The sequence below is a fragment of the Aplidium turbinatum genome, chromosome 12 (assembly GCF_918807975.1).
Source record: "Aplidium turbinatum chromosome 12, kaAplTurb1.1, whole genome shotgun sequence".
Lineage (NCBI taxonomy): Eukaryota > Metazoa > Chordata > Ascidiacea > Aplousobranchia > Polyclinidae > Aplidium > Aplidium turbinatum.
Genome location: NC_137483.1, coordinates 2,516,781 through 2,535,789, shown reverse-complemented (window position 1 = coordinate 2,535,789; position 19,009 = coordinate 2,516,781). Strand labels below are relative to the sequence as shown.

The window sequence follows — 19,009 nt, the reverse complement described above, 5'->3', positions numbered from 1 at the left end:
TGTTGATAGAGGATCAAAAACATTTGTGGGTGAAAGGTGAAAAGAAATTTAACCTTTTGTTGGTCGCAGGAAAAGTGTGCCATGTTTAACCTTACTGAACTTCCTACAACATTAAGATTTGCTCAATTGAATGCTCAGTTGGTAAATGTAAAAGGAACCATACAGTTAGATGTCAGTGACATTGTTATTAAACAAAATGGCGTTAATGGCAGCCATATTGTATTTCCAGGGAAAACGGGGCAATTATTCGCACGAGTTTTCTTGCAGAATCCAAATTACGTCAAATTGCACATTTCCAAACAATTCATCAAAAGATAATGCGATTGTTTTCGTGCCACGACCAACCTGGACGGTGGGAGACGTTTCTTTGGTGGCAAGACGCGACACCGACTCAACGACCCAGCTCGACAAGCATTGTGACGCTTTAAAGTATTCTCATAGGTTTTGTTGGCACTCTAACCCAGATAAAAACATGTTTCCCACATTTGGTGTGCCGACCTGTAAACGCATCACGATTTTTGCTTACCTTCACACAGTTTCAAAGCATTCTGCAAAGCATACATCCGAACTCGTGTGAAAGTAGAAATTATAAGTGGAAAACTGAAGTGGTAAGAAAGGTTCAGAAAAAGTTCACAAAAGATCAGACCTAGCATTATTTCGTCACTTCAGCAGAAGTAGAATGGTGAATTTCAGAAATTTTCTAAGCTCACCATCATAATGATAATTATGACGTAAAAGCGCCATGCACCTTGGAAAATGACTTTACTAGGAGTTAGGCATAGCAACAATAAAACATAATATTTGATGGCAGATGTATTAATCTTTTTTTTTCAGTGAACGTCGATTGAAATAACTTTCTGTTGTTATTAGTAAGACCTGCATCAAGTCTTTAACCTGTTGGTGAAACTTTGTATTTCTGCTGGAAGTCTTGCCTTTGACTAATTCAGCCCTAAACAGAAGGACCTACCTGGGCTACACTGACTACAATAGTACCATACATTCTAAAATAACAAACTGGATGAAATGATTTGATATAGACCAGTCTTGGTTACAAGAGACGTTGACATAAAAGACTAGCGGAAAACGTGCTTCCGTGATCACAAGTTCAAACCTTCACTTCTCCAGTTAGTTTTCTATTGAAATCTCGACCACAACAAACGCGCAACAAAACCAAACGTGACAAATTGTAAACAAACGGATCTCACTTCCGAATCGACCTTTGTTGTCCATCAATCATGTGTCACGTGACTGGAAACGCTACAGACCGTGACGCATGCACAAAAAACATGGATAGAGTTGGGATGCTAAAATAATGACGTCACTTCACACACGCTTCGTTATATAAAAAAGACTGGGGTAAAATCAAACAGGGACTTGGAAAATTTTCAAGCGGCTAAAGTCTTTAGCAAGTCCTAACGAATGATTTAACGAACTAATAACGAACGAACCGCCATTTGTTTAGGATGGATGTCGACTACAGGCATTTTGATAAGCCGTGTTGCTGTGCACGCCGCACGGTAAGCTGTACATTTTCCTGTATTTTTTACCTGTCATCTTTTGAAGGATGCTGAACATATTTTGTCACTTTGTGTGGAAATAATCTCAATTTTATTCTCCAATATGCCAACATCTTTTCGTAAAAGAATTTCCACTAAAAAAAACAGTTCTATCCAGAAAGTAACTGCAATTCCAAATAAAATCCGTAAACACGGTTGGATGTCGAAAGAGGTGAGGCAGAATTGCGCCAAGATTTGCGATTAAATTTAGTCACTACTTAAGTTTGAGCCCAATGAAGTCGACAAGTGCTATTGTTTGCGCTCTGTTCGGACGCATTAAACAGTTGATCTTCCATATCACATTAATGCGTCATAATCTGTGTTCTGGTTCGTTTCCAATAAATATACTTTTTCCTATCGCAATAAAATCATAAAATTTTTTATACTTTACAAAACCCATATGCCACGCAAGTATGCTGCTGCCTCTGATACAATAGCTAGCGGTAATTAACACAATAGCTAGCGCTTTAAGAATCACTCATTCAAGCACCTAAATTGGACATTTTGACATAAAGCATTGGCCGGGTTGTTAAAAAATGCAAATCAGGATAAAATAGAAAACGAACTGAGCCTCATATTAATAATTCACAGCGTATTGATTACACCGAGAAAGTCAATTGGATGAATTCGGTGTTCGTGCAATAATGTGCTTTAGCTTTTTATTTTTTGCAAGGTTCCTTAACGAAATTTTTTTGCTACAGCGGCACGTGAGATACGAACATTGTTTGAAAAGATTTTGGCACAAATAATAGTGAGAAAAATGCAGTCATTATAATTTAAACCAAATTATAACAAATTATACAAGGCAATAACAATCAAGAGGAACTAAAGGCATCTTATGGCATCATAGTGGGCTAAAGATAGTAGAAAATCGAAGAATTTTTAAAACATTGATTCTCAATATTCTTGGGCTTGAAATTCGCAGCTTTGCCAAAATATTGTGAAAATTATTTAGCTTCTCATAAAAGCGCAACGTTTACAATTGAAAGAAACATTTGCAGGTGAGGGAAAGCAAACCTTAAAAATAGAAAAAAATAATGTAGAATTTTTATAACAACGTCGTTCAGACGTTCAAGGTCTAACATACCTGTCGGGCTAGCACTGTCGGTGTTGTGGTGGTGATGGGGGGGAATGGGGGTGTGTATGGGCTGGTGATGGGGTTGGTTAGACCCTAAACTTCCCACACCAGAATGCATGAGATCTGGAATTGATTGATGGCTTGGAGCAATCTCTGAACCGAAATAGGACTGAAATGCAAACAAAGGAGTTTAATAACTTGTAACACAGAGGTTGATAAAAGATCAACGAGGGCGGACGCATGGCGTTTGGGACAGTGATCCGCTATTAAGGCCATTGTTTAATTTTTAATCAAATTGTCAACTATCACACCTATATGGGTAGATTTACTAGGACTTCTCTAAAATCCTTTACAGACTGTTTCACCCTTATTGGGATCATTAAAAGGTTCTTATTCAAATAGGTAGATTTAAATTGACTGATATACTGTAAATACATTTTTAGTATATCAATTATGTGTGAATTTATATTATCTCACTATGAGTTGTTCTCAGCGTTTAACAAAGCAGACAGTGTACATTATTGCCCTAAATCCAGGAACTTTAAATCCCCTGGAAATTTAAGCTTTCCAATATTACAATTTAGAATCACTTAAAGGGTTCAACTGTTTCTGTCGCTGGAATATGGAATTAGTGTCTTCACAGTAGACTTGCAAAGTCAATGCAATTTCATTGTATAAGTAGGCCTACTATCAAAACCTACAAAATTTACATGTAATAATAAGTTTTCTGTGTGGTTGGCATTCTTGCGACTGTTCCAAATCACTATTTGTCAAATACTTTGGGAGTACAGTATTTTCTTCACGTTGTTCAAAGCTATTGGTCTCCCATCGAAACAACATCTCACGTTTTCTATATTCCCTCCAAGATTGATTGCTGCGTTTGCCGCAGATATTCAAATTGACACATTTGTCAAAAACACATCGGCAATACTTATCGTGGTGATTGATAATGACGAATTGTTCAGCAACAGTTGATGGATATGACCTCAATAAACGTTATTATTATGTCAGAATTGATTTTCATAACAAACAGAAAACGCAATAACAAACACTTGCAAGTGTAAAAGTCGTAAAATAAAAATTGCAAAATAGAAATGAATCTTAATCGAATGAAAAATAAAGAGCTCAAATTCAGGCGCTGAAGTCACCACAGCAAACGCTTCGAAACTTTAAATTACCCTTCGGATATCTAGTGCTTAAATTGTACCATTTTTTTTAATCTTGACACTTTCAATGATATTCAATTTGTGACATTGAGGATGAAAACGGCTTAGGTTTGGAAACGTGTTGAATACACTTGTAAGAGTTAACAAGAAAATCAGCTATAACTTTGAACAAGCTTTCATACAAAGCTAATTGACTGAACAGCCATAAGGACTGAAAACTCCACATGAGCGAAATTCTGTTTTGTTTTAGAGCAAATTGTGTTCATCTTGAATTTTGAGAGATGCTTCTTAGTAAAAAATTATTTTAACGAAACAAAATTCTTTGTAAACATTTCTTTCATCTTCACTCAATATCTAGAGGCCAATGTCGTCAGAAGTCGCGCAAACCATGCGCAGCTTTTGTGACATCGACAATGGATACAGCGCAAAACAAAAACACACTATTGATAGTGATTCATATTCGTAAAATAGCATATAAATTGTAAAGTACATCTATTTCCCTATGCCAATCTGGCACCTATGATTATGAAAGTAGCTTTTGAACTTTGTACACAAGCAAGGCTAGCTGAGATTTCTATAGAAAGCGTCAATCCAATACAAACGTATCTTTCATTCCAACAAGGCGAACCCACCACCTCAAACCAAATATTGATTGAAAAAAATACAAGTTGTAATTATAGTCAAAGAGTGAGTCACAAACAAGTGCATTTCCTTGTTCATTGTCATTCATCGCGTTGAGTTAATATCACGTCGTAATGTGACTTTATGACACGACAATGATGCATCAACCACTTTCATAGGCACAACGCATAGTCCCGTGGAAAGAAGAACTGGAAAATTGTGTTCCAATACTGCACCACACACGGTTTTTTTGGCTCTTTGTAAAACCATTGTAGAGCGTAGTGGTTGGACGTCTTTTGTAAACAAAAGACGTCCAAACAAACAAAGACGTCTTTTGTAAACAAAATCGCCCCCAAAGCTCAATAGGTTAGAGCGTGACTTCGTGAACAAATAAGCTTCAAGATCAAGCGGCGATGGTTCGACTCTCAGGGTGTGCGCTTGAGCAACGCATTTCAGGACTGCTCTCCATTCAGCGACAACTAGTGTATGGAATAATTCCCAGGCAACACTTCAACAATCGGAAAACTTCACTCTGTCAATCTCGGTAACCGGCCCTGCGTCAAGAGCCTCTACAGGTATGAGAAACTATCAGAAATAACGTATCAAGGCTTTGTCAGTGCAAAGATAAAGATTCAAAACCAAACCATAGGGTAAGCGCTTCTACGAACTCAAACAAAATGTCTACCCATGGCCAGACATATCTAAACCATGCCACAACGCCACAATTTCTTTACCGTTTCGATCAAGACCTCTCATTTTTGTCAATTAAGGTAGCCTACAATTACAAAGATTACGTATTGTTTTTTCACAATATATTTCAAATTTTCTATCGGATCTAGTTGTGCGAAAGGTGGTGAAAGAAAGAAATGTTTCATTGGGCAATGGGTATGGTGTATCCTCCTTGAGCAAACGTAGCTACAATTATGGAAAACAAACTTATGAAAGCTTAGTTATCAAATATTTGGACTTTCTTGCGATAAAAAAACACCAACAAACTAAAATTGCGTGACGTTAAGTTGACATTAAAACAACACCCACCAACGTTTATTTAATGAAAATATTGCTGGGTTTGCTTCACGAAATTTGTTTCGTACATTCAACTTTCTCTGACGTTAAATCGCGTAAACGGGTATTGTTGATTTAACGATTGTTTTATCAGAAATACACTGCAATCCTGAAACCCTCCAGACATCAGAGAAGCGGCCGCTGTTCTATATCGATAATTAATAATTAGCTTTGTGGGGAGCGAGGGCCGAGGTAAGTTTACACAAAGGCACGATAGTGATGCAACTGTTCGATTGTGCTACGTAATAATGCAACAAGGCAGAGACAAAGAACAACACAATGGCAAACAGAAACTAACAAGAGTTGGGTTGTTAATTAACAGAATCAACTCAATGGATTAGTTTACAGACAACGACACTTCAAATACGATCGGAAACTTCAAACTGGCAACCTCAGTAACCAACAAGTCTGTGTCAGCGGTTCAGTCTTGAATGGATGGTGATGCAAAACTGCCAAGATTTAAGCAAAAAGATATTTTTCAAACATCTCAATCATACTCTTCCTCCAACAATCACCAAACAATGACGAAAACGGTCGATCTTTATTCGAAGTTACAAAGCCATGAGTTGAAGGCACCTAACATATAACCTCGTCCCAGTGCGATGCTTCAAACAGCACTTCATCAAACACCAGACAACGAACACCAGTTGATAAGCAGTGGCTTTCTTGATAGCGGCACCCGTCTGTAGTTATTTGCAAGAGCTGTTGACTATTGTTTAACCATCCATGAGTGAGTGCAATATTAAAACAACGCAATGGTGTAATCTAAGCTTGATTGCTGTGTTTGCGTTGCGTACACGATGTCATTATTATATATCTTCGGATACAAAAAAGTCATGATTGTTAAAACTATTCCCAAAGGATGTGTATCCCATACACGTGATAACCTAAAGCCAGTGTTGGTCAGGCGGCCGATTGGTGCAAACGTTGATTACTCGGGGGGGGGGGGGGGGGACATTTCTGTGAGACCCATCAAGTACACTCGGTTTTTAAACAATAAATTTTACAATGTCATTGCTGAGATAGGTGTTTCCATTGTCACCTTAATTTTTCTTTCTAAGTTTAATTTTAAGATGTAAGAAGGAACAAACTGAAGATCACAAATCTTTGAACGAAAAAAAATCGACGCTTGTCGGCGAAACAACTACGCAAAGTTTAATAAGAGGCAGTTCAAAGTTATTTTTCTTTTGGTCGGAACAAAACGTTTCACAAACAACAAAATAAAGACAATAAATACATTTGTTTCGATCAGAATTCGTACGGTACCAGGTGCTGCCAACAACAGGCAAGTTCTTATCCTGTCTTAAGTAGCAATTGTTTGGCACATTGTTCCTTTGTTAGGTACTCAAGATGAAGAACATTCATCTAACAAGTTACACAATTTTTGCAAAAGATGGCAAAACGACACTAGTAATTGAGAGAAAGTTTAAATTTCATTGATATTTTATTACAGTTGTTTTTTGTGGAATTATTGTGGGCCATATATTTCTGAAAGTGTGGATTGCATATTCAAGACGTCATTTTATTTCCTTGAAAATTGACGACAAATTCAAGAATTGTTTGTCTAAAGAAGCTTTTAGGAAAAGGTATAATATTTGCAGAAAATAAATCACTCACAAAGCAAATTATTCATTTTTATGGAAAGTCTTACTCTTCTTGTTTGTATAATTGATGGCGTCATTAAAACAACTTATGATGTCATAAACGAAAAGCATGTTTCTTGCAGCGTTGGTGGAAAGAGCGCGCTTTGTAAGTGTTGCGCTTTCTAAAAGTTCTCTAACCATCAAGAGGTTCTGAGATGCTTATATTATCCAATTCAAATGACTATTCCAGACATAAATTATATGTATTTGCCTTTGCAACAATAGGATATACAAAGTTGGATAAACATCTGAGTTAGGATTATTTGAGATAATGAAGGGCCTTAATTGTAAATCTTTTCAGAGAGGCCGGTTTGCCTTTTACCCTCATGAAAACCACAACCCAGTTAACACATGCCCAATTTGTTACAATAGTCACATTTTTACAGGAGCATCAAAAATATTTATTAGAGGAAACTGGATTATTATTAAATTTCAACGCAGTGTGTCCTATGAAATGGAAATTTGGGTTGGTGTTAGGTTTGCTTAATCGTGCTCGTTCTATCTGCTCAGACAATTATCACTACTAAGTTTATAGTTCTCAATTTTAAAACATGGTTTCATTCAAAAAGGTGAAGTTCAAACTCCATGGTGGAAGTGTGATGCGGATGTTATTAGTTTTAAAACTTTCAAAGATTTTGCTTTGGTTGTTGTGTCCTTAACTTTTCCTCCTTTTGACAGCCAAACCTGGGCAGGTTACCAAGTTAATTTGCTCATTCAAACAATTTTGAAGCCCAACACTTGTCATTGTAAATCAACTTGCACTCTTATAACTGCATCAGGCTGAATTTTTCATTTCCAGGTTGAGAAAGATTTATCGCTTGGTGAGATTTTAATTTACGCAATATAACCCGAGTTGCCTGGCAACCACTAAGTTCCGCTTGCGGTTATTGACGCAAGCTTTCAAGTATTCATCCGACTTTTAATGTCTTGGTTATTTACAGACTTCAAACAACGCTTGTGGTTTTCGATTGTTCAAACCTTAGGCAGCAGCAAACAAACCAACGAAAATTGAAGCATCTTTCACCTGTTCCATTGACGATTTCGCTGATTCCACTTCGGATTTGGTGGGGATTCCCCCATCCCGGTCCTCCATGACAAGCTCAATCGGCATCTTGCCTTTCAGGCAGTTGATGTATCGTGACGTGAAGTTTTGGCAAAGTTCATGAACCTGGAACATTGTCGCTAGTCAATGCAAGAATCCAGTGAGGTAAAACTATATCACCTGAAAACTGCTGCATAAACAGCGGCCAGGTAGTCTAGCCCGAATGGCGGCCAATGAACAGAAGAATCGAACCCCAGCCTTCAGCATCAGAGGCCACCCCAGTGGGCCACGTAACGTTTTTTGTACATATGCGGAGTTTAACAAATTTTAAAAATAAAGTTTACGGCTAAAAAACTTGCTATGTTTGCATCGAAACGATGTAAAATGACATCTTTGGCTACTTGAAAGTAAAACTTTGAATTTACAGCACTATGCGGGGGGAAATCGTCAGTTGCGCATTTGTTTTCTGCAAAAAGAAAAAGATTGAAAAACTTGGTGTCATACTCAGGAAAGTAAATTTATTGATCTTTCATGTAATTAGGAAAGGGGAGGGTTGCCATTTTTTTCAAATCCAGCTTTAGCCCTGGGTATAGGGTACAACAATATATATATTACAAAACCTCTGGTATTTTTTTTTTAACAATTTTTAAAATCTTAAAACTAGGGTTGAAGTTGAAATAAAAATTACCTCACTCTCCCCATGTAATGTAGACTACATTAATTTATATTTATGCAAAACTGCCACCAGACAGCAAATCAGTCACTTTCGCGTTTATTCAACGTCTGCATTGAGGCCATATAAAAAGAGACTGCTTAGTTAGTACCTTAGATTCAACATTGATTCAATTTCAAGCTAATTCAATAATCACCTTTTCTAGTTCCAATAAATGGAATCTTAATACTTGGATTGATAGGATCATCTGCAAGTACAAAAATATGTTAGTCAGTTTTACGTTTTTACGTTTTACGTTTTTACGTCCTTTGTTTCCTTTTGCGAGGGTTTCAGCAAAACTCGATCCGGCCTGATGGTTATATAAAAGAAAGAGTTTTGGAGATAATCAACTTTGATGAAAGTCGCATCATTTTTTCAGAACTAATGCAAGACCACTATCATATGAAGGTTGTTGATCCTTATAGTCGAAAACTAGATTTATTGCCATCCACCTCACACATGTGCAAGATAACAAAGAGGTGAGAACAAAAAGTGCATAAGCCACATTTAAATAAAATAAATCCAGAGCACTTCAAGCATTGGTACCATGAACACTGAACGCATTGCCAAGATGTATGTAGCTAAAATTGATATCTAAGTCTCCAAAGGCACCTTTTCTGGTGAAGATATCTTGTCAGGATATTTAAGGTTCATGGTATAATTGCTTACAGAGGTCGGAATTTTTTTTCAAATATGATTAAGTAGCCTACTTTTCGTTTCTATCTCTTCATATCTGAATTTGTCGACTAAAGCTAAGAACAAAATTAGTCTAACTCATGATCTCTTGCAAAACTTCTACTTTCATCTCTTGAGGTCCTTATTCCAAATCGTTAGTTAAAACGTGCAGACAGTTGTCAGTCGTTACTTACTAGGTTGTCTATTTCGTTGTTGGGGTCAAAGGTTAAAGGTCGGTCTTGAATCTGCAAAACAATAAACTGTAAACATAATGATACAAATCCAATAAGTTTTAGATCCTAACAAGCAAATCCAGCAAGAACTTCCTAACAGATAATAGAAAAGACGCTTATCAATCACAATGAAAAGGAGGGTAGCATCTTCATTTCATTCTTTTGTCACAATCAAAATGTTCCAGGTGGCTGCAAATTTCGATTTCTGGAGAAATATACAGGGAAGCAAGAAAATGAATCTTGATGTGCAAATCTTGATGTGCAAATTTGTTGAAACTATTGGTCAATCACAGCAAAAGATAAGAACCAAGAATGGAAACACTGATGATGGACACAGTTGCGTTTTTGAAAAGTTTGGAAAAGCGACTTTAGTTTCAGCTTTTTGAGCTCTGTATTTTTTTTTATTCAGATTGATATTTATGATACAAGCGTGTCAGTAGTGACTTGTATCGCATCTGTGATCGTAGTGTACTGTATGTTGTGGTAGTGGAGGCAATATAAAACTTGATTATTATTATTATTCATTGAAAACACAAAGTGTTCTCGATGAGCACCAAACCAGCAAACTCTTGAGCGCCAGTGAGGTATTCCCACCATTCAATCATCAATTTTGTTGATCAAAGGAGGAATGGGTGCACATGATGGGACACTTGTTTGCGACAAATATCACACTAAACTTTGAGTGACCTATCAAGAGGTGCCGCTGCAAAGCTTGCTGTTTTCATATTACTTTGACATTTGCTGACATAAAATTACTGCAAATGCAACGTATTCAGCTAGACAAACGTTGTGTGTTTCATTAATTGAAGCCACCGCAGTGATAAGGCCGAGTGGTTAGCGCGTTGGGCTCACAGTCGAGAGCCTGCATGTTCGACTCCAGCCACCCGCACCTGCGGGTAGTTCCAAATTTAAGTCATAAGCAGAGTAGACAACCGGAAACAGACATTGTCGTCGGCTGCAGCGTGGGTCAGGTGTACGTCGGAAGGCGTACACCGATGCATAGCGCTCAAGTCCGCTTTCCCGCAATGCAGGATAAAGATAAACAAACAAACAAACGAAAGAGCTTATTGCCATAAAACTAAGCAAACCGCTACAGAGGCGGTGAAAATTGGGAAATCTACAACAGACAACTGAATGTATGATATTAGTTGATTTAAAAACGTCATCGGAGTGAACTTCTAGTGTTCTAGAATAGTGTCTTTGAATTTATTTCAAAAATTTGTAGCTTCATGCACAAGTTTCCAAAGTTTATGATAATCTCTTTGGGGCAAAGCAAACTGGGTCTTTTCTGCAACGTGAGCCATACAGTGGGGATGCTACAAAAACATATAAACTTGTGCTATTGAAAAAATTTCATATTTAATAGTAAATTGAGTGTTTGATAAAGCCGTTGCATATATTTTCAAAGAAAACTACACAATCATTTTCATTTGAGCTTGTTACAGAATTAATAATTCATAGTAAAACCTTACTTGTACACTTTATGTCATGACGTCAACAACACGTCATACGAACCTGCTTAGCAAAACAAGCAATGTCGTCATTAAAAGAATCGGATGAGCACACGTCTCCTCCTGCCACAGCGGGATCGCGGGGGGTACAGGTTGCCAGTTCGCATTTCTCAAACACCAAAGCGAGAAGGGGGAAGAGAGGGTGTCTGGAACGGCAAAGGGGAAGCATGAGTTAGTTTGGACAATGGAATGTGTATATCAGCTTAAGAATTTTTGCCTTATGAGAACTCAGTTCTATTCTTTGGAAGATTCTAAGTCTTCCGTAAAAAGCACTCGATAGGTATGACATAAACAAGCAATAATAAAGAAATAAGCAAGTATAGCGGAAGCAAGTATGTACAGTATAACTAGTAGATGTGCTAAGGAATGATATGTTCAAGCAAAGCTGAAATACAACAATAGATGCTTGTCATCCACAAAAACAAGTGTTGCAAATCATTGTTTTATTGCCTTGTTTAGGTCTGTACCTTCTGTTTTGGCGCTTCTACCTTTATTAGACTTTTGTAGTGTTGCCGCATGCATCGGTTATGCTGTGATGGTCGGAAATAAACCCAACAACTATTGCAGAGCCATTACAAGCTAAATTATTTTGAAAAAAGCTGATGATGTGGCTTAGTAGTAGTCCAGTTTTAACCCGGTGATGTCCCCGTTACCGAGGGTGGTCGGATGGCCGTAAAGTTAGTTTCAAAAAGGCGTTTTATGACGCTTTGGCTGCAATCGTGTCCGGTATCGATACCACAACTACTGTTCCACAAATGACAAAGCTAATGAACTGCGTATACAGAGGTTGGAACCATATTTAGCTTGAAAACTTTGAAAGTAAAACTAAGAAAAATAAAAAAAAAAAACTAAGAAAATCTTTCGGCCAAAACATCAACTTCCCAAGGGAAAAAGGTTAACATCGCTGGACGTTGTAACAACGTAAAAATAACAACTTTAAGGCTGATTTGCCACCCCACTTTTTACGCTGTCTATCAAACCATCGAATGGAAACTTGATCGCAAGAACATTGAATTTTGCGACGAGATTCGACAGCAATTTGCATTTTGTCGAACGGAAAGCGATCTCCCGCTACGAACGCCGTGATGCAACGCGACCAAATCAGGTGTTGCGGATTGCCATCCTTGAAAGTCGTGGGTTTCGACCCGAGCGGAACTGAAGGTGAAAGTCGGTATCATGGAGCAGTTCATTACAAAAACTTGGAACGAAGATTTATCGCTGTAACGTTGTGAAATGTTAAGATAACGTCAAAGTAACCTCAAGCACATGGTGTCCCAGACAGCAAAATCCGTCGTTTTTAATTGATTCAATGTCTGCAGACGTTGAATCAATGTAAAAATGACAGATTTTGCTGTCTGGGGTCTGTCTGTTAAAGAGCGGGAGATCACGTAATGTTGACGGAATAATATTTTTATTTCGATTGTTTCGAAGGAGTTGTCTGTCAGCAAACTTTTTCAAGAGATTTTAAGCGTGAATTTCACACACACACTGACTGCCACTGTTCGAGCAGCTGTTGAATCATTTGCCAAACCGCATGAATCGGTGTGTGACCACAACTATTCCAAACAAAAGCATACAAATCGCAGGTGGCAATTATGACATAACAAAGCGATTAGGAAGAAAGTTAATATAGCTTTTCAAGAACTACCACAAGATTATTCGCAGACATCTGCACTACTCGCGGTATTACGACTGTTATCACAACAGTTACTGAATTATGGCAACAACTCTTTGAATCCGAAGATCAACATTAGGGAAAAGTACATCTAAACACTGTTGTAATGTTTGAGTTTCATTATTTTTGCAAATCTATGCAAAACAGATGGTTATTTACTGAATACTCTTGCACTCGAAATTAAACGTACTTGTAGTTTGATAACGAACAACAAATAACTTGTATACACAAAAGCAACAGTAATCTCATGACAACCTTTGGCAACTAATTAGCGTTGGATATACACAAAACTGATCTCGAATACATTCCCGCTATTGCAATTTGTTGCTGCAGAATTTTTAAAAACTATCAAAGGCCTAGAATTTTTTTTTATGAAAGGAATATAGATTTTATCATATTCAGTGATTCAACATGGCGAGATTCGACATAGCATTTACTAGAACATTATTCAAATAAGATACGTGGCTTAAAGTCATCAGCTACTTCCAGCAATACCTTTTAATAACTCGTTTTTGCGCAATATTTGACTGATGTATAGGCTACCAATTAAACATTTAGGTTAAGTAGACGGGAATGCAAGAAAGTCACTTTCCATGCCCATCTTCCACCATGTCGAAGTGTCGTAGTCAACGAACAACCACCTGTTCAGGATAGTGGTCAAACCGACATTTTTGAAAGCGTCAAACAAACACTTTCGTCACTCGGCTGCTGTCATCATCTAAGGAAGAGACAGCATCAAATAAACATCCCGATATTTAGTTGTTGACTATTGTGGACGTTTCCTAGCTTGATATGTACTGTTGGAAGTGACTGATAGATTTTTTGCTCTCATATATGATACAAGATGAATGAAAGGGTTAAAAGTCTTAAATATAAACTAAATCGTACAAGTTTCATAACCAAGACAAAATAATCTGCCATAGTAGCTTGACTGCTCATTATAGAACAAAGTTTGTCATCATTCGGCTTCAACAAACGTTATGACTTTTACGCACACGTTTCAGTTAGGACTTCTTCAATGTTATTTTGCTGACTCAAAGAACTGCACAGGCATGCATTCGTTCAACAAAGGCACTAGCACGCGCACTTGTATTCAAAGCATTGCGGTGTCAATATACGAATTTGAGAATGTAACGAGAACCAATTTGTTAAGTTTTGAGTCATCACATGAACAACAGCAGCATTAACTCGATAATGTCAATCCAGTTAAATTACTAAATGACATCCTAGCTGCAATTAAGATTATACCGGAACCAACAAGCAAATCGTTGAAGCGTGGCCAACTTAGAGCCAAGTTTGACATATTTTTTTTACATTTCAACAAATTTCAGACTTTCAATCAAATTTCAGACTAAGAAAGTTTTAAACTTTCTTAACACTTTTAAGAATTTACAAAAATAATGTTTTATTTTTATTTTACCCTTGCAGTTTAACTTCAGAAAACACAATGCAGTGGCAATAAGCATAGCGACTGGAAGAAAAAGTTTTGACTTTGTGGCAAATTGACAATAGATTCTGTGCAACACTTGAAAGTTAGTTCGAGCTAGGTTGCCGACAAAAAACACATGGGTATATTTAGAATAACCTTTTTCCCAGCTCGCAAAAATTGCCACTTTTTCATTATCTCAACGTCTAAATGAATTTAAACAATGTAAAACTAGCTGGTTTGGTTGGCGAAGTGATGACATGGTTGAAGAAGAACGTGATTTCAGGAGAATGTGATTCATTTTTAATGTGATTTAAGAAGGACGTGAGTTAAAGAGGGAGTGAGTTAAGGAGGATGTGATCTAAGGAGGACATGATTTAAGGAGGACGTGAGTTAAGGAGGACGTGACTGAAGGAGGACGTGAGTTAAGGAGGACGTGAGTTAAGGAGAACGTGAGTTAAGGAGGACTTGAGTTAAGAAAGACGTGAGTTAAGGAAGACGGGATCTAAGGAGGACGTGATTTAAGAAGGACGTGAGTTCAGGAGGACGTGATTTAAGGATGACGTTACCCGTGCTTTTTAGTTTGCTTGCTCGAAATATTTAATTTTTATTCAAAACTTGTTTCACAAAAACTGCTTCATGTGTTACTTTCCAAACAAGTGTGAAATGCTTTTTAGCATCATTAATACAATCAGGACAACTGAAAGTGTCACGAAATGATGGAACGAAATGGCATAATCACACAACAGATCGTTTATTTTAAAGAACCTCATATTTTTATTTTTTTTTTACGTTATGTTTTGAGTTCCATAGACCTCACTGCATTGCAACCTCACAGTGATTGTAGCCCTCTTCTAGGCATGCAGTTTTGTTATCGCTTATTTTAACGACGATGAATAAATAATGGTAAGAAACAGGCTTTCAAATCTGAACTTTTAACTCACACTGCTCATCTAAACACGATAAATTATGCACTGTGAAGTCATAAACAATTGAATCGATCAATAGAGGCGAAATCGCAACAACACATGCAACAACACCATCAAGGACTTTAACTTAAAAGTTAAGACCAGGGTTGTGGAATCGGGCGAAAAATATACGACTCCAATTCCTCGGCTTACAACTGGCCGGCTCCGACTCCGAACACGCCAAAAACTTTCTGACCCCGATTCCACAGCTCTGCTCTAGATTCTGTAAGCGTTCTGTAAGAAGCAAGATTGCTTTAGCTTTCGCCATCAACTTAAAGCAAGAAGAACCACGGACAAAAAAAGTCTTCGAACAAAATGATTTTATCCCTAAAATGCCGCTCAAGAGTGCACAACACTACCATGCACTGTCAAGCGTTGTCGAACCACCGACCTTGAAAGTCATACCAAGACTTTTACTATTCATTTATGCAACTGACAGTGTTTTAATAAGTCACAACCGAGTGTTCTTGCGCAGTGTCGAACCAACGTCCTTCTGGACGTGGATCACTCGGCCATGCAGACGCGGAGAACAAAATGAAGTCGCTCTTTTGCCAACGAAGAAACTGACTAAGACAAAGGCATACTGTTGTTTAATTGTTTACAGTTTAAGTTTGTTTCAACTTTTTCAAATTCAACTTTGCGACGATGACTTTGCGACAATATCACGATGCAGTCCATACACTTGTCGCATACATGACATAGGTTCTAAGTTATCATAGCGCTTTTGTGTGATATTCATTCAACTAAGTAGCAATAAATTGCTTGTTTATAAACTGTACGATGAAAAACTGTAAATTAATGAGAACTGTTCATTTTACCTCAAGGAATATTACCAAATATTTGAAAGCCGTGTGCTACCTATCACATATGACAATAGACAATGAAAACAATTCATTACTCGGATATTGTGTCGTATATTCGAAGAGCTTTTGCAACGTCTCGCATACAAATATCACAAACGAAATGCATCTACATCACATCGTCATCTTTATTATTGGGCCTACCGTCATCATCGTCAAAACTATCTCTAAACTGTTGGTCACAATGTAATCTTCTAGAAGCAACTGTCCTATAGACTTACAAGACGATAGCGATTGTGATGCTATGCCAGAAGCGCATTCAAACGCTAAGAAACAAAACAAATACAACAAGAATGAAGTTGCAGCCTGTGTCTTTGGTATCTAACATTAGATTGCTTCTCTGACTTCCATGGAATGCGAACCCAGACCCTAACGCTGAGACGATACATCGGTTATAACAATCGGAGGGTGATGTCTCATTGTCTCAACTGCTGCCTCATAATCAGATAAATGTATTGGAGGTTGAAACTGTCAAAATATGAGCAATTTGATAAAAAATTAAGGATCCCAAACTGTAGATACCAAACTCATGTTTAGCAAACGTGTCGAAAGCTAAACAGTTTTTCTTTCAGTGCAATTGAATGAGCCCAGTTTAGTTTTCAAAATGGTTTGCTCTTTGCTGAATATGAGTTTAGTATCTACATCTTGGGCTCTTTATTATATAATTAGGTTTACCAGGCGTTCCAACCATTTTGCTCATCTGGATTTAAAAAAAAGAAAGGGAGTTCTTCAAATAATGTAAAGTTTAGCAGCTCAGTGTCACAGCTTAAACTTGGTAAAACGGAGTAAAAACTTCTTGCTCGAGCAAGTGTGAGGCTCATGATGTAGACAAGCATTTTAAAGTCGCAAGCCTTTGTTTAAGTTTTTATTTCATTGCATTTTTTAGAGAAATTCTATGAAATAACTGTTTGGATATTATGTGTGGGATACTTTTTAATAAACGATGTAGGCCTACAGTAATGTACAGTAACACGGGTGACGGCCATTTTGAATTCACTTTTTTATCTAAAACAGACTAAAAATCAACATAAGTTTACAATAAACTTGTCAGTTGAAATAAACGCCATTTTGTAAATTATTGTTTAATTCAAAAGCAACTTTCTTTGCAAGCAATGTGCGTTTGTGCCTGGGTTGGCTCTGCAAAGCTCTGCTTGAGTGTTTGGCTGCGCTGCAACGCAACATTAATATTTTATGATCAAGAGCCGCTAAGATGCAAAGAGCTGACAAATATGCAAGGCTATCACGCTAGGAACAGAAGGTATGTTTTAAATAATTTAATCTCACATTGTTCTGCCATCGCAAAAACACTATAAAAACATGTGTTTCAAAAAGCAACTTTTTCAATGTGACTGCAGCAAAACATTTTTTAATTGAAATCTTAAAGTACACTCACGTATAAATAGCTTCTTTGTCTCGTTTTTGTACCATTCTCTCTGGTTCATTAACTCTTTCATCCATAGCTGCAGTGCTTTGATTAGTGCTTATTCTGTGCATGGAGTGCGTTGTAACTGGCGCATTACTGAAATGCGGCACTGACGAAGGACCGTGAGATAAATGTGACATTTGCGGGATTGAGCGGTTTAAATCCTCGTCGAAAATTGCACCAGCTCCCGATGTCGTTTCACTCATATTTCGTAGCTCGTTCATGCCACCAAAATGGGACATCGAATCTTCAAACTGTTTTTAAAAACATAAAACACAAAATTTAATTACTTATTAACAAACGCTTTAACTTCAAGAAGCTCCGATATTTGCTTAATTACAAAGAAAAGACATTTTGTATCCATAAATCACAAAAGAAAGTCAACATTTCAAAGGCAAGCTTCTCATATATTCTATAACTTACACAAGCCGCAGTGGCCATCACCAACTTCTTTTTCAAGACAAAGTTCACTTTCTTACTTCACCAAGAAGCTAACAACTAAAACTGCAACAAACACATATAACTTTATAAACAGGAAAACGCAGAAATAAAGCATTGTTGTGTAACAATGGCTGACCCAGTTGACAATGGCTGACCCAACGAGGTTGTGCGGTCACAGACGCCATTGTGGATCGGTTTCATATAATCGTAATTTCTGTTTAAACATTGACATACAACATATAGCTATAAAATAAAACGGAGTTTTTCTAAGTTTACTTTGCTCGCAAGCAAAATAATGCCTGATTCTGCATAATGTATATACTTCTGCATTGTTACCTCACTGTCAGTTTTATTCTAAAACAAAAGGACGAAACAAAGGCACTGCCTGCACTTATTGTTCTTAATAAAATACAAATCAATCTTACAAAACATCAGCCGCTTTTGAAAAATAATAACCAGAACCTTTCTATAGCAATAGCGGAGTTTCATTAAAACTTTTCGATATTACTGGAACCTGCTTTCGTCATTGGCACTACACCTTGACTACGAAAAAACTTCTCTGTATTTGTGTTAAGTTGCTCTTAAAACATTTCTGCCGATGTCTCTTTGTAGCCTTTAATAACACAGCTAAGCACACATCAACAAATCATTGCTTTCTAGGAGTTAGGTTTAACAACTGCACTGTGAATGAAAGCACTACAACCTTTGAGCTGTCGTTTGATTGGCGTAAAGAAAAAAGGCGACAACCACGCAACATCGCGATGCTGAGCGCTGAGGCGGGCCACCTGCTGCCACAACGTAACCAGAACATAGCCACGTACGGTTTTAGGTTTCTTTGGGGCGGATTCATCCCTAGAACAGGGTCGCCAATTCCGCTCTTTTCGATCACTTTACAAAGATTCAGTTTTTTTTTT

At 37.4% G+C, this 19,009-nt stretch overlaps 1 protein-coding gene across 2 annotated transcripts in view; it reads right to left on the bottom strand.

Annotated features, from left to right (window-relative positions):
* The window catches only part of LOC145780755 (homeobox protein Meis1-like), a 34,888-nt gene extending 16,680 nt beyond the window's left edge, over positions 1 to 18,208 (bottom strand). Inside the window, exons 1-8 of one of the 2 annotated variants that reach the window (XM_082592383.1) lie at positions 18,078 to 18,208; positions 17,625 to 17,908; positions 11,303 to 11,448; positions 10,676 to 10,681; positions 9,753 to 9,796; positions 9,041 to 9,091; positions 8,154 to 8,297; positions 2,644 to 2,803 (exon numbers count right to left, since the gene is read on the bottom strand). In XM_082592383.1, coding sequence (XP_082448509.1) covers positions 2,644 to 2,803; positions 8,154 to 8,297; positions 9,041 to 9,091; positions 9,753 to 9,796; positions 10,676 to 10,681; positions 11,303 to 11,448; positions 17,625 to 17,908; positions 18,078 to 18,095 — 853 coding nt within the window. In that variant the 5' untranslated portion in view covers positions 18,096 to 18,208. Of the gene's footprint in view, positions 1 to 2,643; positions 2,804 to 8,153; positions 8,298 to 9,040; positions 9,092 to 9,752; positions 9,804 to 10,675; positions 10,682 to 11,302; positions 11,449 to 17,624; positions 17,909 to 18,077 lie in introns of both variants that reach the window. The other variant, XM_082592382.1, reaches the window with a different exon arrangement.
* Positions 18,209 to 19,009: the final 801 nt, after the last annotated feature.